Below are 19,567 nucleotides of genomic sequence, written 5' to 3'. Positions count from 1 at the left end.
TATAAGTTTGATGCCAATTTAGCCTAAATTATGTAATTTTTCACCTTTAATGAAAGAACGATTTTTTTGGTCGTGTTTTGTGATATACAAACAAAGCGACAACAGAACCAACCTTTGCAGCAAATGACGCAACTGAATAGGACATGACTGCATACATAACCTCCGTTTCCAAAATATGAGCCAGGTAGAATAAGGTTGGCCCTAAAATAATGCTATAGTAGCTCTGCAACGCAAAGCAATCTATCGTTAGTGTCAAAGAATTTACTAAAACTTTGTTATACGGAGACTTTTAAAAAAGTCACTTGAAGCTCTAAAAATTCTTCGAATCGAGTTGTCTTATTACAGTATCAACTAAAACCAACTTATCGTTCCGCATCGTTGAAGCAACATGACAAATAGCAGGATAGTTGTGTAGATTGGCCACATGGTAAAGCAAGCAGTAAAACCTTTCTGTGGTCAAACATTGGCTTTTAATTATCTCTGATATCTGATAGGTTTTTCAGGCTGTGTCTTTCTTTATAGCTCTGACATTTACAATTCTGGTTATAATTTCTTCTAAGCTTACATGTGGACGTCTGTTGCATTGTCGGAAATGAGGTTACAAAAAGATTAATCGCTTGGCTAGAGTGGTAGCATTCGTTTTGCTTGTCGAGCAAAGCAGTTAAATGATAGACTTTCTGTCGCGTATCTGTCAAGTCGGTTACATTGATCTTATGTTCAAACTCAAACTGAAACTCAAAAGTGTTCCGGTGAAAATAGATGCTACTGCGTACAGCTAACTGAGCTCGAATTTAATGTAACAACAAATTAATGTTGTTGGAATTTACCAACTTGTCAACTTTGTTTGACTTGTTATAACTATGCTAGAAGCAGCAACAATAACTTAGCGCCTCACTTTAAGAACGTCTCAATTTTTTTCTCATGCTGCTCCCGTTTTACCGGTTCCTGCTGTGGATGATCCTGGATAGTGTCATATGTGTCTTGAGGAGTTTCCTTTGAAATTAACTCGTGGTCTGACTCAGATTTCTTTGGTTTTCTCATCTTTGCGGCAATCGAAATTAGGTAAAAGCAAATTACGTTGAAAGCGCTGACTCCGCACATCAGATAAATCTAAGATAACGAAGAAGTTTTAATGTAATTCTACCTCCATGTAATAGACTCTCTGTCATTCAGTGTTTCAGGTATAATGTTTATTCATATTGCTATGTGTTAAGTTGTTGTCCATCGTGTTGACACTTACTGGGTAGAAAGGGGACAATTGAAACAAGGCGCCAGCAGAGGGTATCAATGACATTGATCCAATACCTCCCGCAAATGTGAAAATAAAAGCGTAAGTTCCCGACACATTAATAACTTCAGAAATCCAATTTACCGCTGCAACAAAACAAAACGTTATAAAACTATATTTTAAATGTATCCAATTCATAAATAACGCGCAAAGAGTTTTTGTAATTTGTCGTCATTAAAAATTATTAGTTTCATTTGCAAACTGAACATTAAAACACCTGCTGGGATTAAAGGTCCGACGAAAAGTCCATAAAAGAACGACACAATCCACGTGATCACTTTCCAAGTTCTTGCAACAGAAATCATAACTATCTGCAAGTTCACGATATGTTTAATAGAAGACATTAATGATTAAAAAATAGATTTTGTATGAGATTAATCGCAATATTTTAGCAAACAAACTATTCTGCAAATAGGTAAAAAATTAGACAAATTTCTTTTAAGAAACTAAATAAATTAACTTACTTGGTAATTTAAAGAAATTGTAAAATGTATTGATAAATGTTTTTCAATTACCATCGTTATCAATGCTCCTGAGACGAGCGTAAACACAACGTAGATGGGCTTCACGTGACGAGCGAACAAAATCCCAGAAAACCTCCCAATGGCCAAACCAATTGAATAAACTGCTGTCACTCAAGCCGCGTTCAAAGTCTAAGATGATTAATGTTAAAAATATATTTCAAAAAAAAAGTTTTAATGAGAACTTGTATAACTGGGAGTGATTAACTGATTATGCTCTGGACTTACGACGGAATAACTGTATAGTAAAGTATAAGTTCTTGTTTTATTCACGAACCGAGAAATCTAAAAATGAACACTTGACCACCGCGTAAATCATATCTTGGTAAAGCAAGCTACTGCCAGTGCCGCAAAAACAATATAAGAATAGGGGGATCAAAATCCATATGACGTCACGGAGAGGTTCTTCCGTTTGTTTGTCTTCAACGACATCACCCGGTGAAGACAAAACTTCGTAAAATTTTTCTAGTTCATTTTCAAAAGATAGTGCGTTAGAAACAACAATAATTTGTGGTCTACCAAGATAATTACATTTACTTTCGTATATATTTTACTCACCATCAGCTTTCATACAACCAAGCACAATATGCAGAATGCCAACGACGAATAGAACAATCCCAAATATGATGTACGACCACCCGGCAGGATCAAACTGCTGGCAAAATCAAGTCGATATCAAGTTCTTATTTTCAAACATTCTCAATGGAGCAAGAAATATTTCAGCTTGTTTTTCAAAACTCATTCAATGATTAAATCACATTCTTACCTTACTTGTGGCAATTTCTTCACTTCTGTAGACAGTTTTGTTACCAAAGTTTTCGTCATGTGAACATTTCGATACTGCCTTGTTCCCATGAGACATTGCCAGGAATGGATCAGCTAAGCGATTTAGAAAGACGAAGATTGGTGATCATAATTACGACGTTCTCTTTAACAAGTCACGGTAATCTTTGTAATAAGTTACCTACAGCTAGAGCTAAAAACCTTCCCAGGCTACCCATGAGGTAAAGAAGATACATCAACACACGAGCAGTTTTAGGATCCCAGGTTCGAAGTACCAAGCACTGGCCATCTAGTGACCATAAAATATGTGTCTACTCGAAATATTTTCACTGATGATTAAGTGCAAAAAACAAAGTTACTTCCTATAAAACTTTGCAGATGTTGCTGTATAATAGTCTTTGTTTTGTTTCAAAATGCACTTCAACAAACCTTGATATAACAATTGCAAAGCGTTATTATTTACAGAAATTTAATTTCTTACCTACAATGACGTAGCCAGTGTTAATTCCAATTACAAGAAAAATCAGAGCTAACTGCCATATTTGATTGATCCAAGGAACCGCAACCACTGTGCCCGACAGTATCAAGGTAAGGGCGGCTAGGAGACAAAACATCCGTAAAGAGTGGTTTGGTCAGTTATTAGTAGTTTTAGTAATAATTTGCTCAACTTAAATTAAGCAAACGAACATTTTACTGAAATTTAACTGGCAAAGATTTGTCAACATTTTGCATCATATTTTAACAGTTTTGTCATACAACATAAATGAGAGCCAGTTGTGGTCTGGTTTGGGTAAAAATGTTCATATCAATTAACAAAATGCTGACCTTGAAGAAATAAACCGTTTAATTTTCGTTTCAAGTTTCGATTAACATAGGAAGCCACAAGAGAACCAAGCATTGTACCGCCACCAAGGGCTGGATACGTAAAAGTTATATCCTGGACTTCTTGGTGAACAAGATGGGCCAAGTACAGCAAAGTTAGTCCCAAAATAACTCGGTAATATGTCTGCAACATGAAAGTATTCCAATTTAAATATCTCAACGCACCTAATGTCGCCGAATAACCTCCTGTACATTTAATGCATCAAACATCCAACTCACCGTTGCCCCTCGTAAAAGCAACATCGCAATAAGCAGCACCATGGAGTAAATCGGCCACATTTCCGCAAACTTTGTTAATTATGTCACTTGATGGAAAGCAGATCCCAAACGTGTGGAAAGATTCAGAAACTTTCAGATTTAGAGAATAAACCACCCATCAAGTATTATTTTGGATTGTTCTAACTCATATTCTAGAAGAATCTTGCATACTGGTAATCCAGCTCTTTTACTCTGAACACTGGCAACGTGACAACGATTTCTTTACAAACTTATAAAAGATATTAGCTATCAGCTTGCATAACAGATGTCGTTCGATGGCGGAAGTTATGTCGAGGATATCCCAGAGCGACTAACTGCTTTTAAGGAAAACAACTTCTGTAACGTCATATGTTTGCATAAGGGTACCAACTTTTTTGCAAAAGGCTTTTATCTGTTTCCTTGAAGCAATTTTAGTTTGTACATTGCACTGCTGTTGCACATAACTTTGCAGTTAGACTTCCATGCTTACTAAATCAATGCTTTAGTTTTTTTAAGTCTGTAAATTTGTCTTGGGCATGCATTTCCTTCAGGAAGATGGTTGTGGATTTATTGGTTATTCCTTTATGCTTTCCTTTAAGACGCCTGAAGGTAATTTCTCTAATAACACGACACGTGCTCGGGAGAAGCATTTTGTTGTACAAGCTTCTTGGTCTTTGCTTTCTTCGAAATTTGTGATCTTTGCGTCTCTGTACCGTGATTAACCTAAAGACTTACCGATTTGCAGAAGTCGCCACGTGGGTTTATATGACCTGAACCCTAACTTTGTATCAATTATATGAAGTTTTTCCATCATTATAAAATACAAGTAATGGGAGTGTGTTAAACAAGTTGACCTTAAGTCAACAAAGGTTTTCATGTATACAAAGAAGTTTTCAGATTTTTTTTTGAACCAGCAAACCTATTTTCGACTTTTTGAAATAGCTCAATAATCAAAATACTACCGAAATCTTATTTGAATTGTCGTCACTTATCAAAGTTTTATTGAAAATTCCTTGAAAGAAAATTATGAAAACTTCTGATAAAGATAAATAAATGTAGATAGAAAGATAAAGAATAAAGAATGAGAAAGCTGATAAAGTCTCCTGATAAAACTGATAAAAAAAGCTGATAAAACCACTTGGATACAGTTGTTGATTGACGTCTCTTCTGCTGCCTCTAGCATAGTCAACAACTCAAAGCCGATAAAGACTCAGCAATAGAAATCTCTCATGCCATTCGAGTACACTTTCTACGATTTTTTAACAAAAGAAATCGATTAGCGGTAACAGCAGAAGTAGTTCGTTGTTGCGTTTCAATTTGCCTGCCAAATTTCTTATATTAGCTTTCAGTTGAAATATTTTTTAAATTTGTTTTAAATTTGCCAGGCAAATTGGTTTTGATTAATACGGTGTGCATGTAGTTGGTGAGGTTGTGATAATATTATGATAATAACCGTAGGTAATATACAGATTGTGTAAGATTTACAATTCTCGTACTTATGTGTCGTTTTAGCAAAGCGTAACACGAGTCACAATCACTTCCTGTACCATTGTTGTGACGTAATATTTGTGCCTTTCTTGCATGCGTTTAGTTTGCCAGTGTAAGTGTGTTAGCGTATGTTTTTTAATCAGTTTTAACAGTTACCAGCAACCAGTAATTTAATACAGTTGAATATAGCTAAGCCAAAAATGCTAAAACATTAACTGTTGAATGAAATGCTGTTGATGTGCCAATGTTCTGTCAATTTGTAATCGTATAAAGAAGAAACAATATAATCAGTTTATACAATCAACATTCTTGTGCAATCTACTGATGAGTACAAACTAAAGTAGCTCAGTGTCAAGTTGGACAACTTTGGTTGTCGGTTTCACAAGACAATCAGCTTTTAGCTGAACAGTCGAGTCTAGGGTTGATAAAGCATTACAACGACCTTGAGGCTCATTTATATCGAGGACAATAAACATTCAAACAATCAAAGATTGTATTGGAGTGACTGTTGCAGTCAAGTTCAACAACAATAACCAATCATTCCATTACAAGGTTTTAAATAAAATTATTATTTACGTAAACAAGTTCATGGCTTAGAGTTAATATACAAAACAAAATGTGTAAAACCAAAAATTAACGGCAGTTGCTCAACAACGTTTGTCCTTAAATCCAAATAAATCGCACTTGAGATGGAGAATGCTTGAGATTTTGAGTGAGCTTTTCATTCTCCATTATTGACATGTCCGTTCTGAAAAAGATTTTTTTCTAAATAGATTTTCAGTCGAATTTAAATTAAATTGAGAGACTAATGCTAAGACAAGTTAAGCCTATACCAAAATACAACTCGGCAGAAAGTATAAACAGGAGCAAAATGAATGTTTTCGTTATAGGCTATTCAATGGATTGGCCGATATTGGCAAAAATGTATCGTGAATTTGCAACTCTTGGAGTATAATTCTAATAACGTGACATGGCTGACATTTATTTTTGATAGAAAATATTTTTAGCTTACAGCACATATATGCTAGACAGTCTCGTCTACCGGTGACATGAAGCTATTGTACCGGGTTATCGATACCGCATAATCGGTAGGCTAATGAAAGGTGACAAAACCGAGCTCAGTGAGTTATACAGTAGCATCTATTTTCACTTGAACACTTACACCAGTTGTAAATCAAGTTGGGATTAACTAACTGAATAAGGGAATTTATTTTTCATATGCACTTGAGTACGTTTAAGCTACTCCTGAATCTTGTCGAATGCCTTCTGTAACACAAACGATTCTATCAAGTATCTGTCGTACTTTGTCAATATATCAACCGTGACGCAAATGAGTTTCACATTATGATGTCATAAGCATCAGTATCACTACATCGTCAAACGAAACGTCAAATCTACGACACACGTTTGACCACAATATTTGCAAATTGAAATTGTTTGAAAAATTCCTGGTCCGGTGAGGACTTACTTCAACGTATTTCTGGCTTAAGGTTAGTTTTTTCCAGCACCAGCACCTGATCTTAAGATCACATCAAACGTTTCCATGCTGACATCTTACCGGTTCCTGATGTGGATGATCCTGGATAGTATTATGTGTGTCTTGAGGAGTTTCCTTTGAAATTAATTCGTGTTCTGGTTCAGAATTCTTTAGTTTTCTCATCTTTGCGGCAATCAAAATTAAGCAAACGCAAATTACGTTGAAAGCGCTGACTCCGCACATAAGATAAATCTAAGATAACAAAGAAGTTTTAATGTAAATTTAACTCCATGTAATAGGCTATCTGTCATTCAATATTTCATGTATAATGTTTGCTAAAATTGTTATGTTGAACTGGTTGTCAATCGTGTCGATACTCACCGGGTAGAAAGGGGACAGGTGAAACAACGCACCGGCAGAGGGCACCAATGACATTGTGCCGGCAGCACCACCAAGTGCGAAAATAAAAGCGTAAGTTCCCGACACATTTATAACTTCAGAAATCCAATTTATCGCTGCAAGAAAACATAAGTTAGTGTTTAACTGATATATGTTTTATTTATTCCAAATTCATAACTAACGCGTAAGACTTTTTCGTGTTAAATCTTTAAATTGAAATGTTTCGCCTGAAAATCAATCACGAATGCACCTGCTGGGACTAGGGGTCCGCTGAACAATCCATAAAAGAACGACACAATCCACGTGATCGTGGGCCAAGTTCTTGCAACAGAAATCATAATTACCTGCAAATAGCCAATATGTTTGATAGAAGATATCAACAATTAGCAAAAATTTGTGTTTTCATGAAAATAAACAAACATAAATAAAAAAACAAAAGAAAATTTAAAAAATTTAACTAGAAATGTTTTGAGATCAAAGGTTTTGTGGAAATAAATGTGATTTAGAAAATTCTTTTGTAACTTTGGGAAAATGTGGAGACCAACTTAGATATTGGTAAATACTTGTTTACTTACCATCGTTATCAATGCTCCTGAAACGAGCGTAAACACAACGTAGATGGGCTTCACGTGACGAGCGAACAAAATCCCAGAAAACCTCCCAATGGCCAAACCAATTGAATAAACTGCTGTCACCCACGCTGCTTCTGAGGTCTAAGGTTAGTTACAGTAAATGCATTTTACGTTGTGCAGACACCAAGTGCACTGACATTAAATAGAAACTAAGACAACTTGTGAGAAGGCTCAGTCAAACGAGATTAAAAGTGATACTTAGTCGTGTTATGAGGAAAAACATGATCTGAAATTAAAGGATTCTAAGGAGAGGGGTGGATAAGTGTTGGTGGTTTGAAGGAGAAAGAACGAATGGGTTGCAGCCGGGTAAAGTGGTAAAGTAATATTCTCCTCTGTTTAGTTCTAAACAAACTCTCTAATTGAAAAGTTTCCAGTCATTCTTAATGGCAACACAACTAAAAACTGCTATTTCGTCTCGAAGCTTGAAAACGTTGACATATTTGTAACATGATGTTATGTTAAACATCAAAGTGATTCTAGCCATTATAAAGCTTTCTGGCTGAACCCTTGAATATTGTTTACAGACAGGTCTTAGGTAAGTTTTAAATTGAAAGTAAGTTATAAGTTTTTAAATAGCTTATTCACTTACCGAGAATTCTAAAAATGAACACTTGGCCACCACGTAAATCATATCTTGGTAAAGCAAGCTACTGCCAGTGCTGCAAAAACAATAAAAGAATAAGGGGATCAAAATCCCTATGACGTAACGGAGAGGTTCTTCTGATTGTTTGTCTTCAACAACATCATCCGGTGAAGACAAAACTTCGTAAGATTTTTCTAGTGAATTTTCAAAAGATAGTGCGTTAGAAACAACAATAATTTGGGGTCTACCAGAGTAATTACATTTATGTTCGCCACAACAATAGCTAAAAATTTACCGTTTGTCGTGTATATTCTACTCACCATCAGCTTTCATACAACCAAGCACAATATGCAGAATGCCAACGACGAATAGAACAATCCCAAATATGATGTACGACCACCCGGCAGGATCAAACTGCTGGCAAAATCAAGTCGATATCAAGTTCTTATTTTCAAACATTCTCAATCGAGCAAGAAATATTTCAGTCTGTTTTCCAAAATCATTCAAAAATTAAATCACATCCTTGCCTGGCCTGTGTCAGTTCCTACAGTTCCATTGACATTTGTGCTTGCAACTTTGTTGACATGAGAACATTTTGTTTCCGCCTTGTTTTCATGGGACATTGCCAGCAATGGTCCAGCTAAATCATGATGACCATAATTAAGACATTTACTTGAAAACGTAACGGTGATAATTGTAATAAGTTACCTACAACTGGAGCTAAAAATCTTCCCAAGCTACCCATGACGTAAAGAAGATACATCAACACACGAGCAGTTTTAGGATCCCAGGTTCGAAGTACCAAGCACTGGCTATCTAGTAACAATAAAATATGTGTTTACTCGAAATATTTTCATTACAAATTATGCGCAGCAGCAAAGTTCGTTTACATACTTTTAGAAGCGCTGATGTATAAATGCCTTTGTTTTTTAACAGTCTTTGATACATTTCATAATACATCTCAACAAGTCTTACCATAGTCTATTCCAGAAGATGCTTCACGTATTGAGCATTAAGTTCTTACCTACAATGACGTAGCCAATGTTAATTCCAATTACAAGAAAAATCAGAGCTAACTGCCATATTTGATTGATCCAAGGAACCACAACCACTGTGCCCGACAATATCAAGGTAAGGGCGGCTAGGAGACACAATATTAGTTATGGATAACTTACGCTCGTTGATGTCACTTTAATGAAACAAGTGTTTACTGAAACTTACATTAGCTGGCAAATGCACACCAAGTTTTTGAGGAAATGTTTGACAATTTTGTCTTAACATTAATGAAAGCTGATTGTGGTCTGTTGTAAGTAAAAATGTTCATATGAATTACAACAAATTTTACCTTGAAGATAAAGACCGTTTAATTTTTGTTTCAAGTTGCGATTAACATAGGAAGCCACAAGTGAACCAAGCATTGTACCGCCACCAAGTGCTGGATACGTAAAAGTTATATCCTGGACTTCTTGGTGAACAAGATGGGCCAAGTACAGCAAAGTTGGTCCCAAAATAACTCGGTAATATGTCTGCAACATGAAATTGTTTATTGTATTAATGTCTCAACACATCTAATGTCACTGACTAATGCACCATACTCCTTGAAACTCAACAACAAGCTCACCGTTGCACATCGTAGAACTAACATGGCAATAAGCAGCACAATGGTGTAGATTGGCCACATATTTAGCAGCTTTATATTGCACCAACTGATAGAAAGAAAATCCCAAACTTTTGGAAAGATTCAGAAGAAACAGAATCTGTCAATTGTTCTGTAAAATGGAACTGTTCTGACTCATATTCTAACAAGAATCTTGCATAGTCGTAATCCAGCCTTTTCACTCCGAACGCTAGCAACGATTAACTTACTTTATTTCGTTGTTGGCATGCAAAGCAGATGTCGATCGGTATCGGAAGTTGTATTAGCAAGTCGAGGATGTATTCTAATTTTAAAGCGACCAGCTTTTTCTGCTTAAAATATTTTCCGTTGCGTTATTTGTTTGCGTATGGACATAGCTTTTAAGCATAAAGAGTCTTAACTGAAAAGTTTACGACCAAAAATTTGCCATATTTCTCAAACTTTATCTTAATGGGCATCTGTGCATTCCAATGTGTCGCTTTTCACCGCGGCTATAAAACGGATTGTCGATAAAACGTCCCTAAGACTGAGTTTCGTTTCGAGCGCTTTCTTTAACCATTCCTTTGCTGTTGATTCAACAATCTACCTTGAGGTTACTGAAATGTTTCTATTCTAGTTATTATTACAACTATGTTTCTGTTGTTTGCAAGCAAGTGCTTTACGTCTCCTTTCATATGATCTTTCTAGCTGTCATTCTTCACAGTATTCGTGGCGAATATTTCGTTACAATTGGTTTTTTGTATTAATTGATTTTATTGTATTCTAACACCGGATAATAAAATATGCTTAATCTACAGGAATTAATAAAAGTCAATTTTAATGAATTTTTCATCGTGCGGAACGTTATGCTCAGACTATAATCAGTAAGTTGGAGTATATTTAGTCAGTTAGGCGAGTTCAGATGTAAAGAGACGTCCTGCCGACGATTATCCTATCTCGAGAAAGTGCGCCAGGACCAAGCTAGTTTCCATAAATCACGACTTGAGCAGAGATAATATCGTTGAAAGCGTTTGTTGAAACTTGCTCTCTGCTGCCATCCATGTTTACTTAACACAGCTAACCATTTGTCAGTTTTGTGACACAAAGTAACTTTAAGTTTATTTATGCGCTAAGAACCCATATAAAGCTTACACTATACAAAAATCTGATAACGCAGTTATAGAAAGTTTAATCACGACGAGACATATTAAGGCGTGAGTTGGAATAAATCTATCTACTTATTCTTTGCAGCTCCAACGTGAACAGATGACGTAACACAAATAACTTTAATTAGAAGCCGTTTGTCGCTTCAGAAGCAGAATATCCTCGACTTGCTGATACGACTTCCTATATCGGCCGGCATCTGTTTAGCACGCTAAAGACGAAACTAGGTTGTTGCTACTTTGCTTGTGGTTGGAGTGGAAATGTTGGCTGGATAAATGATAGCAAAGAAAGATAAGGCATTATGGCAAAGCACCATAAAGCCGTATCTGGCTGTCTTTACACAGTCCGGTATACCCGGCAAGTCGGCAAGTCCGTCAGGTTTTTAAACGTTTGTCGCCAACTTCCAGCTTATTACATTCCGCTTAAGTCCTGGAGTGTAGTGTTATGAAGTTGTTTGCTTATAAGCGGGCGTGTACCAGTCCTATTGGTTACCAGTCCTAAACCAGTCCTATTGGTTTGTTGTTTGTTGTGTTTAGTTATTTGTTAATTGCATTTGTTTGTTTGTTTGTTTGTTTGTTTGTGTTGTATCTACTACCTGGTCGAGCATTAAACAAACAAAAGCAAACTAGAGACTTGGATCAATTCGAAACAAGATGGCTTCCAGAAACAGACCTTCAAATCCAGACGAAGAATAACTTTACAGTATCAGAGACAATTTTATGAAAACGATTAGTTTTATTCCAGAAAACCGAGAGAGTTTCATCAAGAAATTGACGCAATCACGCTACTTATTATAATCGTTGTAAAATGCAAAAGCTATAATCAGAGTTTTCCTCGATTTATCAACATTTGTTACACAATCCGGTGGATTCTGAAAAAGATCAAATCGAAGTGTTTTGGTCCAGCTCCGGCCCAAACCTGCAGGAAAGAAACCTTTGAAAATGCGGGTTAAAATTGCTTTTTGTTTAACAGGAATCATAGATGGTTGCTTATCTGTCAAACTTTCCCAACAATTACTTTCGATAAAAGAAGTTTGGAATTTAACTTCTAAAAATTTTAACAATTTACAATTCTCAAAAAATGTGGCCGATCTACTCCATTGCGCTGCTTATTGCGATGTTGATTCTACGATGCGCAACGGTGAGTTGAATGCTTGATGCGCATCTAAACGTACGCCACATGAGGTTATTTAGTGAGATCAGGTGCACTGAGGTATTAAAACAACAAAATACTTTCACGTTGCAGACATATTATGCGGTTATTATGGGACCGACTTTGCTGTACTTGGCCCATCTTGTTCACCAAGAAGTTCAGGATATAACTTTTACTTTTGCAGCACTTGGTGGCGGTACAATGCTTGGTTCACTTGTGGCTTCCTATGTTAATCGCAACTTGAAACAAAAATTTAACGGTTTATTTCTTCAAGGTAAAATTTGTGTTAATTGATTAAAATATGTTCACTTAAAATATACTTTGCAAAAACCTTTGATAAATTAATATATATTAAGAAATATTGGCAAAAATTTGTTATAAAATTGCGCATTTGAAAGTTATTTTTAATAAAAGTCTGTTTGACTAAATTGATTTCAGCCACTGTAACTTATTTCTTATAAATACTTTGTCTCCTAGCCGCCCTTACCTTGATATTGTCGGGCACAGTGGTTGCAGTTCCTTGGATCAATCAAATATGGCAGTTAGCTTTGATTTTTCTTGTAATTGGAATTAACACTGGCTACGTCATTGTAGGTAAGAAATTAAAGTTATTAAATGAGAAACTCAGTGAAACAAACTATAGTGAGATTAGTTGAATAATTAGTTATATAATAAAACATGTCAAAACAAGTTATAGCAATTGACTGTATTTAAAAATTTGAAAAGAACGATATGTTTGTTATTTAAATTGTCAGTGTTATCAACACAGTGTTATCAGTGGAGATGTTTTATGGTTACTAGATGGCCAGTGCTTGGTACTTCGAACCTGGGATCCTAAAACTGCTCGTGTGTTGATGTATCTTCTTTACGTCATGGGTAGCTTTGGAAGATTTTTAGCTCCAGCTGTAGGTAAATTATTACAATTACCACCGTAAATTGTTAGAACAATTTTCGTAATTCTCAGTAAATGAATAAATACACAAACATTGAATTAGTCAAAAGCGGCTGAAAAAACGGCCACTGGATGCGCTGGATGGTCTGAAAAGATAAAATTAAACCAGGGCCGGTTTGTGCAATGTTGAAACCAAAGTGTATTAGCTTATTGGCATCTTCATTCTGTCAAGGTAAATAAAGTAACATGAAATGACGTTACCTTGTTTTAGTTTATTTATTGGAACAGATTTATTTCATGCTGATAACTATACGCAAAAGACATTTCTGTTTTAAGCAAAACAACCCTGGTTTGATTTGACGCTTTTTGCCTTAATATTGATCATCATCATTCTTTTACTTTTATTTGTTTACTTGCTGATATATTTTATTTTACGCCATTTATAGCTGGACCATTCCTGGCAATGTCCCATGAAAACAAGGCGGAAACAAAATGTCATAATATCAACAAAGTTGCAAGCACAAATATCAACGGAACTGTAGGAACTGACACAGGCCAGGCAAGGATGTGATTTAATCTTTGAATAATTTTGGAAAACAAGATGAAATATTTCCTGCCCGATTGAGAATGTTTGAAAATAAGAACTTGATATCGCTTTGATTTTGCCAGCAGTTTGATCCTGCCGGGTGGTCGTACATCATATTTGGGATTGTTCTATTCGTCGTTGGCATTCTGCATATTGTGCTTGGTTGTATGAAAGCTGATGGTGAGTAGAATATACACGATAAACGGTAAATGTTTAGCTATTGATGTGGCTAACAGAACAGCTTTTGAAAGTTCACTAGAAAAAACTTACGAAGTTTTTTCTTCTTCGGATGAAGTCGTTGAAGAAAAACAAACGGATGAACCTCTCCGTGACGTCATATGGATTTTGATCCCCCTGTTCTTATATTGTTTTTGCAGCACTGGCAGTAGCTTGCTTTACCAAGATATGATTTACGCGGTGACCAAGTGTTCATTCTTAGATTTCTCGGTAAGTGAATAAGCTACTTAAAATTGTTTATTTTTTTAATTTTAGAAAAGTAGATTTTAGAAAGTTTTTTCATAGGTTTATTTAATACAAACGATCTTAGACCTCAGAAGCAGCGTGGGTTACGTCAGTTTATTCAATTGGTTTGGCCATTGGGAGGTTTTCTGGGATTTTGTTCGCTCGTCACGTGAAGCCCATCTACGTTGTGTTTACGATCGTCTCAGGCGCATTGATAACGATGGTAATTGAAAAACATTTACCAATACATTTCACAAATCTTCTAATTGTAGTTTCAGAATTAATCTGATTAGTGATTTACTAATTACATTAAACTTAGTTTTCTAATTTTCGAAAGTTAAGTTAGTTACGAAAAAGATTCTTTGTTAATTCACAAAAAATATTTTTTTTAATCATTACCATCTTCTACCAAACATTTCGTGAACTTGCAGATAGTTATGATTTCTGTTGCAAGAACTTGGAAAGTGATCACGTGGATTGTGTCGTTCTTTTATGGGTTTTTCGTCGGACCTTTAGTCCCAGCAGGTGTTTTAATGTTCAGTTTGCAAACGAAACTCATAATTTTTAATGACGACAAATAACAAAAATTCATTACGCGTTATTTATGAATTGGATGCACTTAAAATTTAGTGTGTATTTTGTTTTGTTGCAGCGGTAAATTGGATTTCTGAAGTTATTAATGTGTCGGGAACTTACGCTTTTATTTTCGCATTTGGTGGAGCTGCCGGTTCAATGACATTGGTGCCCTCTGCCGGTGCCTTGTTTCACCTGTCCCCTTTCTACCCAGTAAGTGTCAACACATTTGCCATCAACTTCAACACATAATAATATGATCAAACTCTCATGAAACACTCACTGGTAAATAACTTACACGATAGCTCGAGCAATGAGGAATCTTCGCCGGGTTTAAGGTGTGCAAAGACTTTCCTCAGTCCAAGGATAAAGATTACCATATTATACCATATGAATAGATTCTGAAAAAATGCTTTTTCAGGTTTATCTTATGTGCGGTGTCAGCGCTTTCAACGTAATTTGCTTTTGCTTAATTGGGATTGCTGCAAAGATGAAAAAACGAAAGAAATCTGAGTCAGAAAACGAGTTAATTTCAAAGGAAACTCCTCAAGACACGTATGACACTATCCAGGATCATCCACAGCAAGAACCGGTATGGGCAGCATGGTAAAAATTTAAAGTATTGTTAAAGTGAGGTGTATGTGCCAATGAAAGGAAAGTTGTAAGAGAAACCTTGGAAGTATAATTAAAAAGGACAAAATGTTTTCGGTAAATATCAGTGGTTAAAATATTATTGGAAAAAATGTACCTAAATTTTCTGCCATTTTCAAAGTTTGGGGAGGGCAATTATGACATCATAATACTGAAAATCATGACGTGCATCTGACAACTTGTGTTTAGAGCAAGATGAATGATAGCCTAGTTATTAGGACTTTTGTGCAGACGAGAATATCTTCCAGTAGTCAGTTGTCTGTTATGTTCAACCTAAGTTCAACCTAATGTACAGTTAGTATAATTATACAGATGAAAACAATAGATGTTAATTTACAGTTCACTGATCGCAGTCTTATGTCTGAGCGCTAGCCTACCAGTTATCCGCTACCAGTAAGCCCAGATGCCTTAAAGGCTTCAAAGGCTCAAAATTTCATTGCAGCAGTAAATGCATTGTAGGCTAATTTAAAATTGAACGGACATGTTCATGGAGAATAAAGTTGCTTTGAAAAAAACTAATGCAAAAGTTCCAGTATTCTGCAACCTTATAAGTTTAATCTTCTTGGATTTGAGAAGAACGTTCTGGAACAGCCGCCGTTAACATTTAGTTTACTTGCATTAACGTGCTGTAAATATAAATAACAAAGTTACAGCACTTTCAAATACGATATCTACTAAATCAGAAACAATCAAAAACAGAGTAAAAACCAAACTGAGAAGTGATGAGGGAAAGTAGGCAACCGGATTGAAACTGAATAACATGTCAATTTACTTTGTTAAAATATCGTGGCAAGTGTAATTAAATGTAACAAGTAATTAATCTTGTTGGAATTTACCAACTTGTCAACTTTGTTTGACTTGTTATAACTATGCTAGAAGCAGCAACAATGACTTAGTGCCTCACTTTAAGAACGTCTCAATTTTTTTCTCATGCTGCTCCCATTTTACCGGTTCCTGCTGTGGATGATCCTGGACAGTGTCATATGTGTCTTGAGAAGTTTCCTTTGAAATTAACTCGTGGTCTGACTCAGATTTATTTGGTTTTTTCATCTTTGCGGCAATCCAAATTGAGCAAAAGCAAATCACGATGAAAGCGCTTATTCCGCACAAGAGATAAATCTAAAATAACAAAGAAGTTTTAATGTAATTTCAACTCCATGTAATAGGCTCTCTGTCATTCAGTATTTCATGTATAAGTTTATTCATATTGTTATGTGTTAAAATTGTTGTCAAATGTGTTGATACTTACAAGTTTGAAAGGGGACAATTGAAACAAGGCGCCAACAGAGGGCACCAATGACATTGATCCAATACCTCCCGCGAATAAGAAAATAAAAGAATAATTTCCCGACACATTGATAATTTCAGAAATCCAATTTATCGCTGCAACAAAACAAAACACAAACAATATTTTAAATGCATCCAATTCATAAATAACACTTAATTAATTTTTGTAATATGTCGTCATAAAGAAATGTTTTAGTTTCATTTGCAAACTAAACTTTAAAATACCAGCTGGGATTAGAGGTCCGATAAAAAATCCATAAAAGAACGACACAACCCACGTGATCACTTTCCAAGTTCTTGCAACGGAAATCATAAATATCTGCAAGTTCACGATCGTATCAGCAAGTATAGTTACAGTTTTGATTGTATTATATATTACAATATTTTTATATTATATATTATATTATATTGATTGTAACCTTTAAGTCTAATTGTAAGTGTTAGCTTTATCGCATCTCTATCGTTCCCTTTAGCGCATAAACAAACTTAAAGTTGATTTTTGTTAAAAAACTGACAAATGTTTATCAGTGTTAAGGAAAAATGGATGGCAGCAGAGAGCAAGTTTCAACAAACGCTTTCAACGATATTATCTCTGCTCAAGTCGTGATTTATGGAACCTCGCTTGGTCCTGGCGCACTTTCTCGAGGCAGGTTAATCGTCGGCAGGACGTCTCTTTACATCTGAACTCGCCTAACTGACTAAATAGACTCCTACTTGCTGATTATAGCCTGAGCATAACCTTCCACACGATGCAAAATTCATTAAAATTGACTTTTATTAATTCCTGTAGATTAAGCATATTTTATAATCCGGCGTTGGGATACAATAAAATCAATTAATACAAAAAACCACTTCTAACAAAATATTCGCCACGAATACTGTGAAGAATGAAAACTGAAAAGATCATATGAAAAGGAACGTAAAGCACTTGCTTGCAAACGGCAGAAACATAGTTGTAATAATAACTAGAATAGAAACATTTCAGTAACCTCAAGATAGATTGTTGAATCAACAGCAAAGGAATGGTTAAACAAAACGCTCGAAACGAAACTCAATTTTAGGGACCGGAATCCGTTTTATAGCCGCAGTAAAAAGCGTCACATTGGAATGCTCTGATGCCCATCAAGATTAAGTTTGAGTACCTCTCCGTGACGTCATATGGATTGTGATCCCCTTATTTTTATATTGTTATTGCAGCACTGGCAGTATAGCTTGCTTTGCCAAGATATGATTTACGCTGTGTTCATGTTTAGATTTCTGAGTAGGTATTCAACAACTTATAACTTACTTTCAATTTAAAATTTGCCTCATTCCTGTTTGTAAACAATATTCAAGGTCTCAGCCAGAAAGCTTTGTAATGGCAAGAATCACTTTGATGTTTAACATGACATCATGTTAAAATTATGTCAACGTTTTTAAGCTTCGAGACGAAACAACAGTTTTTAGTTGTGTTGTTAAGAATGACTGGCAACTTTATAATTAATGAGTTTGTTTAAAACCAAACAGAGGTGATTATGACGTCAACTATTTACCCGGCTGCTACCCAGTCGCCCTTTCCCCCTTAACCCACGAACACTTATCCACCCTTCTCCTACGAATCATATTATTTCAGACCATGTTTCTTCCTTATCACCTATCATCACAAAGTATTACTTTTAATCACGTTTGACTGAACCTTCTGACAAGTTGTCTTAGTTTCTGTTTGATGTCAGTGCACTAGGTTCCTGAACCACGTAAAATGCATTTACTAACCTTAGACCTCAGAAGCAGCTTGGGTGACAGCAGTTTTTTCAATTGGTTTGGCCATTGGGAGGTTTTCTGGGATTTTGTTCGCTCGTCACGTGAAGCCCATCTACGTTGTGTTTACGCTCGTCTCAGGAGCATTGATAATGATGGTAAGCAAACAAGTATTTACCAATATCTAAGTTGGTCTCCACATTTTCCCAAAGTTACAAAAGAATTTTCTAAATCATAATTATTTCCACAAAACCATTATTCTCAAAACATTTCTGGTTAATTTTGTTTAATTTTCTTTTGTTTTTTATTTATGTTTGTTTATTTTCATGAAAACACAAATTTTTGCTAATTGTTGAAATTTTCTATCAAACATATTGGCTATTTGCAGGTAATTATAATTTCTGTTGCAAGAAATTGGCCCACGATCACGTGGATTGTGTCGTTCTTTTATGGATTTTTCAACGGACCCCTAATAACAGCAGGTGCTTTCGTGATTGACTTTCAGGCGAAACCGATACATTTAGTTTTGAAGATTTAACACGAAAAAGTCTTTCGCGTAAGTTATGAATTTAAAATAGTTAAAAACTAATTTATGGTTTGTTGCAGCGATAAATTGGATATCTGAAGTTATAAATGTGTCTTGAACTTACGCTTTTATTTTCGCACTTGGTGGTGCTGCCGGCACAATGTCATTGGTGCCCGCTTTCCGGTGCCTTGTTTCACCTGTCCCTTTCCTACCCGGTGAGTATCGACACGATTGACAACCAGTTCAACATAACAATTTTAGAAAACATTATACCTGAAATATTGAATGACAGAGAGCTTATTATATAGATTTAAAATTACATTAAAACTTCTTTGTTATCTTAGATTTATCTCATGTGCGGAGTCAGCGCTTTCAACGTAATTTGCGTTTGCTTAATTGGAATTGCCGCAAAGATGAAAAAACCAAAGAATTCTGAGTCAGAGCGCGAGTTAATTTCAAAGGAAATTTTTCAAGACACATATGACACTGTCCAGGATCATCCACAGCAAGAACCGGTGAAATGGGGGCATTAGAAATAAATTTAGATGCTCTTAAAGTGAGACACTAAGTCATTGTTGCTGCTTCTAGCATAGTTATAACAAGTCAAACAAAGTTGACAAGTTGGTAAATTC

At 35.5% G+C, this 19,567-nt stretch overlaps 4 protein-coding genes across 21 annotated transcripts in view; 1 reads left to right on the top strand and 3 right to left on the bottom strand.

Annotated features, from left to right (window-relative positions):
• Window positions 1–16,362, bottom strand: part of LOC143451446 (sodium-dependent glucose transporter 1-like) — a 21,679-nt gene extending 5,317 nt beyond the window's left edge. For 8 of the 15 annotated variants that reach the window (XM_076952087.1, XM_076952029.1, XM_076952022.1 and 5 more), the window contains exons 1-2: window positions 1,241–1,378; window positions 45–1,110 (exon numbers count right to left, since the gene is read on the bottom strand). The gene's annotated coding sequence lies outside the window, so the exon portion shown is untranslated. Of the gene's footprint in view, window positions 1–44; window positions 1,111–1,240; window positions 1,379–16,289 lie in introns of those variants that run through there. The other 7 variants (XM_076952042.1, XM_076952078.1, XM_076952128.1 and 4 more) reach the window with 4 other exon arrangements.
• On the bottom strand, window positions 1,506–4,039 carry LOC143451524 (uncharacterized). Of its 2 annotated transcripts, none has more exons than XM_076952145.1 (9): window positions 3,694–4,039; window positions 3,418–3,598; window positions 3,074–3,190; window positions 2,774–2,881; window positions 2,576–2,688; window positions 2,368–2,464; window positions 2,087–2,274; window positions 1,804–1,941; window positions 1,506–1,599 (listed from the first exon to the last, which is right to left on the bottom strand). In XM_076952145.1, exons 1-8 carry the CDS (start codon window positions 3,751–3,753, stop codon window positions 1,924–1,926), a joined length of 882 nt encoding a protein of 293 aa, XP_076808260.1. In that variant the 5' UTR covers window positions 3,754–4,039; the 3' UTR covers window positions 1,506–1,599; window positions 1,804–1,923. The 2 variants fall into 2 exon arrangements, with proteins under 2 accessions (XP_076808260.1, XP_076808268.1); XM_076952153.1 differs by having other exon boundaries at window positions 2,368–2,461.
• On the bottom strand, window positions 5,216–10,287 carry LOC143451432 (sodium-dependent glucose transporter 1A-like). Of its 3 annotated transcripts, XM_076951975.1 has the most exons (13): window positions 10,157–10,287; window positions 9,912–10,059; window positions 9,636–9,816; window positions 9,315–9,431; window positions 8,999–9,106; window positions 8,818–8,930; window positions 8,611–8,707; window positions 8,297–8,484; window positions 7,651–7,788; window positions 7,326–7,419; window positions 7,058–7,191; window positions 6,758–6,928; window positions 5,216–5,947 (listed from the first exon to the last, which is right to left on the bottom strand). In XM_076951975.1, the coding sequence occupies exons 2-13, from the start codon at window positions 9,969–9,971 to the stop codon at window positions 5,921–5,923; spliced, it is 1,428 nt and encodes a 475-aa protein (XP_076808090.1). In that variant the 5' UTR covers window positions 9,972–10,059; window positions 10,157–10,287; the 3' UTR covers window positions 5,216–5,920. The 3 variants fall into 3 exon arrangements, with proteins under 3 accessions (XP_076808090.1, XP_076808081.1, XP_076808099.1); XM_076951966.1 differs by lacking the exon at window positions 10,157–10,287 and having other exon boundaries at window positions 5,217–5,947; window positions 9,912–10,150; XM_076951984.1 differs by lacking the exon at window positions 10,157–10,287 and having other exon boundaries at window positions 5,218–5,947; window positions 8,611–8,704; window positions 9,912–10,150.
• LOC143451425 (sodium-dependent glucose transporter 1A-like) lies at window positions 11,288–19,567 on the top strand. The gene is made up of 14 exons (XM_076951952.1): window positions 11,288–12,209; window positions 12,315–12,495; window positions 12,699–12,815; window positions 13,023–13,130; window positions 13,560–13,672; window positions 13,786–13,879; window positions 13,959–14,146; window positions 14,247–14,384; window positions 14,593–14,686; window positions 14,814–14,947; window positions 15,156–18,567; window positions 18,798–18,891; window positions 19,016–19,150; window positions 19,280–19,567. Exons 1-11 carry the CDS (start codon window positions 12,150–12,152, stop codon window positions 15,342–15,344), a joined length of 1,416 nt encoding a protein of 471 aa, XP_076808067.1. The 5' UTR covers window positions 11,288–12,149; the 3' UTR covers window positions 15,345–18,567; window positions 18,798–18,891; window positions 19,016–19,150; window positions 19,280–19,567.

The sequence above is a fragment of the Clavelina lepadiformis genome, chromosome 1, assembly GCF_947623445.1.
Source record: "Clavelina lepadiformis chromosome 1, kaClaLepa1.1, whole genome shotgun sequence".
NCBI lineage: Eukaryota > Metazoa > Chordata > Ascidiacea > Aplousobranchia > Clavelinidae > Clavelina > Clavelina lepadiformis.
Note: the sequence above shows the minus strand (reverse complement) of the source record. Positions and strands in the feature narration are given on the sequence as shown.

Bases quoted from the DNA above. Each gene is read 5' to 3' on its own strand.
- LOC143451524 (XM_076952145.1), bottom strand. From the start codon at position 3,753: ATGTGGCCGATTTACTCCATGGTGCTGCTTATTGCGATGTTGCTTTTA. The intron at 3,599-3,693 runs GTGAGTTGGATG...TTCATGTTGCAG, and splicing joins TGCTTTTACGAGGGGCAACG to ACATATTACCGAGTTATTTT. The intron at 2,689-2,773 runs GTAACTTATTAC...TAAATCGCTTAG, and splicing joins GTTTTTAGCTCTAGCTGTAG to CTGATCCATTCCTGGCAATG.
- LOC143451432 (XM_076951975.1), bottom strand. From the start codon at position 9,971: ATGTGGCCAATCTACACCATTGTGCTGCTTATTGCCATGTTAGTTCTA. The intron at 7,789-8,296 runs GTAAGTGAATAA...AACTAACCTTAG, and splicing joins GTTCATTTTTAGAATTCTCG to ACCTCAGAAGCAGCGTGGGT. The intron at 6,929-7,057 runs GTGAGTATCGAC...TTGTTATCTTAG, and splicing joins ACCTGTCCCCTTTCTACCCG to ATTTATCTTATGTGCGGAGT.
- LOC143451425 (XM_076951952.1), top strand. From the start codon at position 12,150: ATGTGGCCGATCTACTCCATTGCGCTGCTTATTGCGATGTTGATTCTA. The intron at 13,673-13,785 runs GCAAGGATGTGA...TTTTGCCAGCAG, and splicing joins TAGGAACTGACACAGGCCAG to TTTGATCCTGCCGGGTGGTC. The intron at 13,880-13,958 runs GTGAGTAGAATA...AAAGTTCACTAG, and splicing joins TGGTTGTATGAAAGCTGATG to AAAAAACTTACGAAGTTTTT.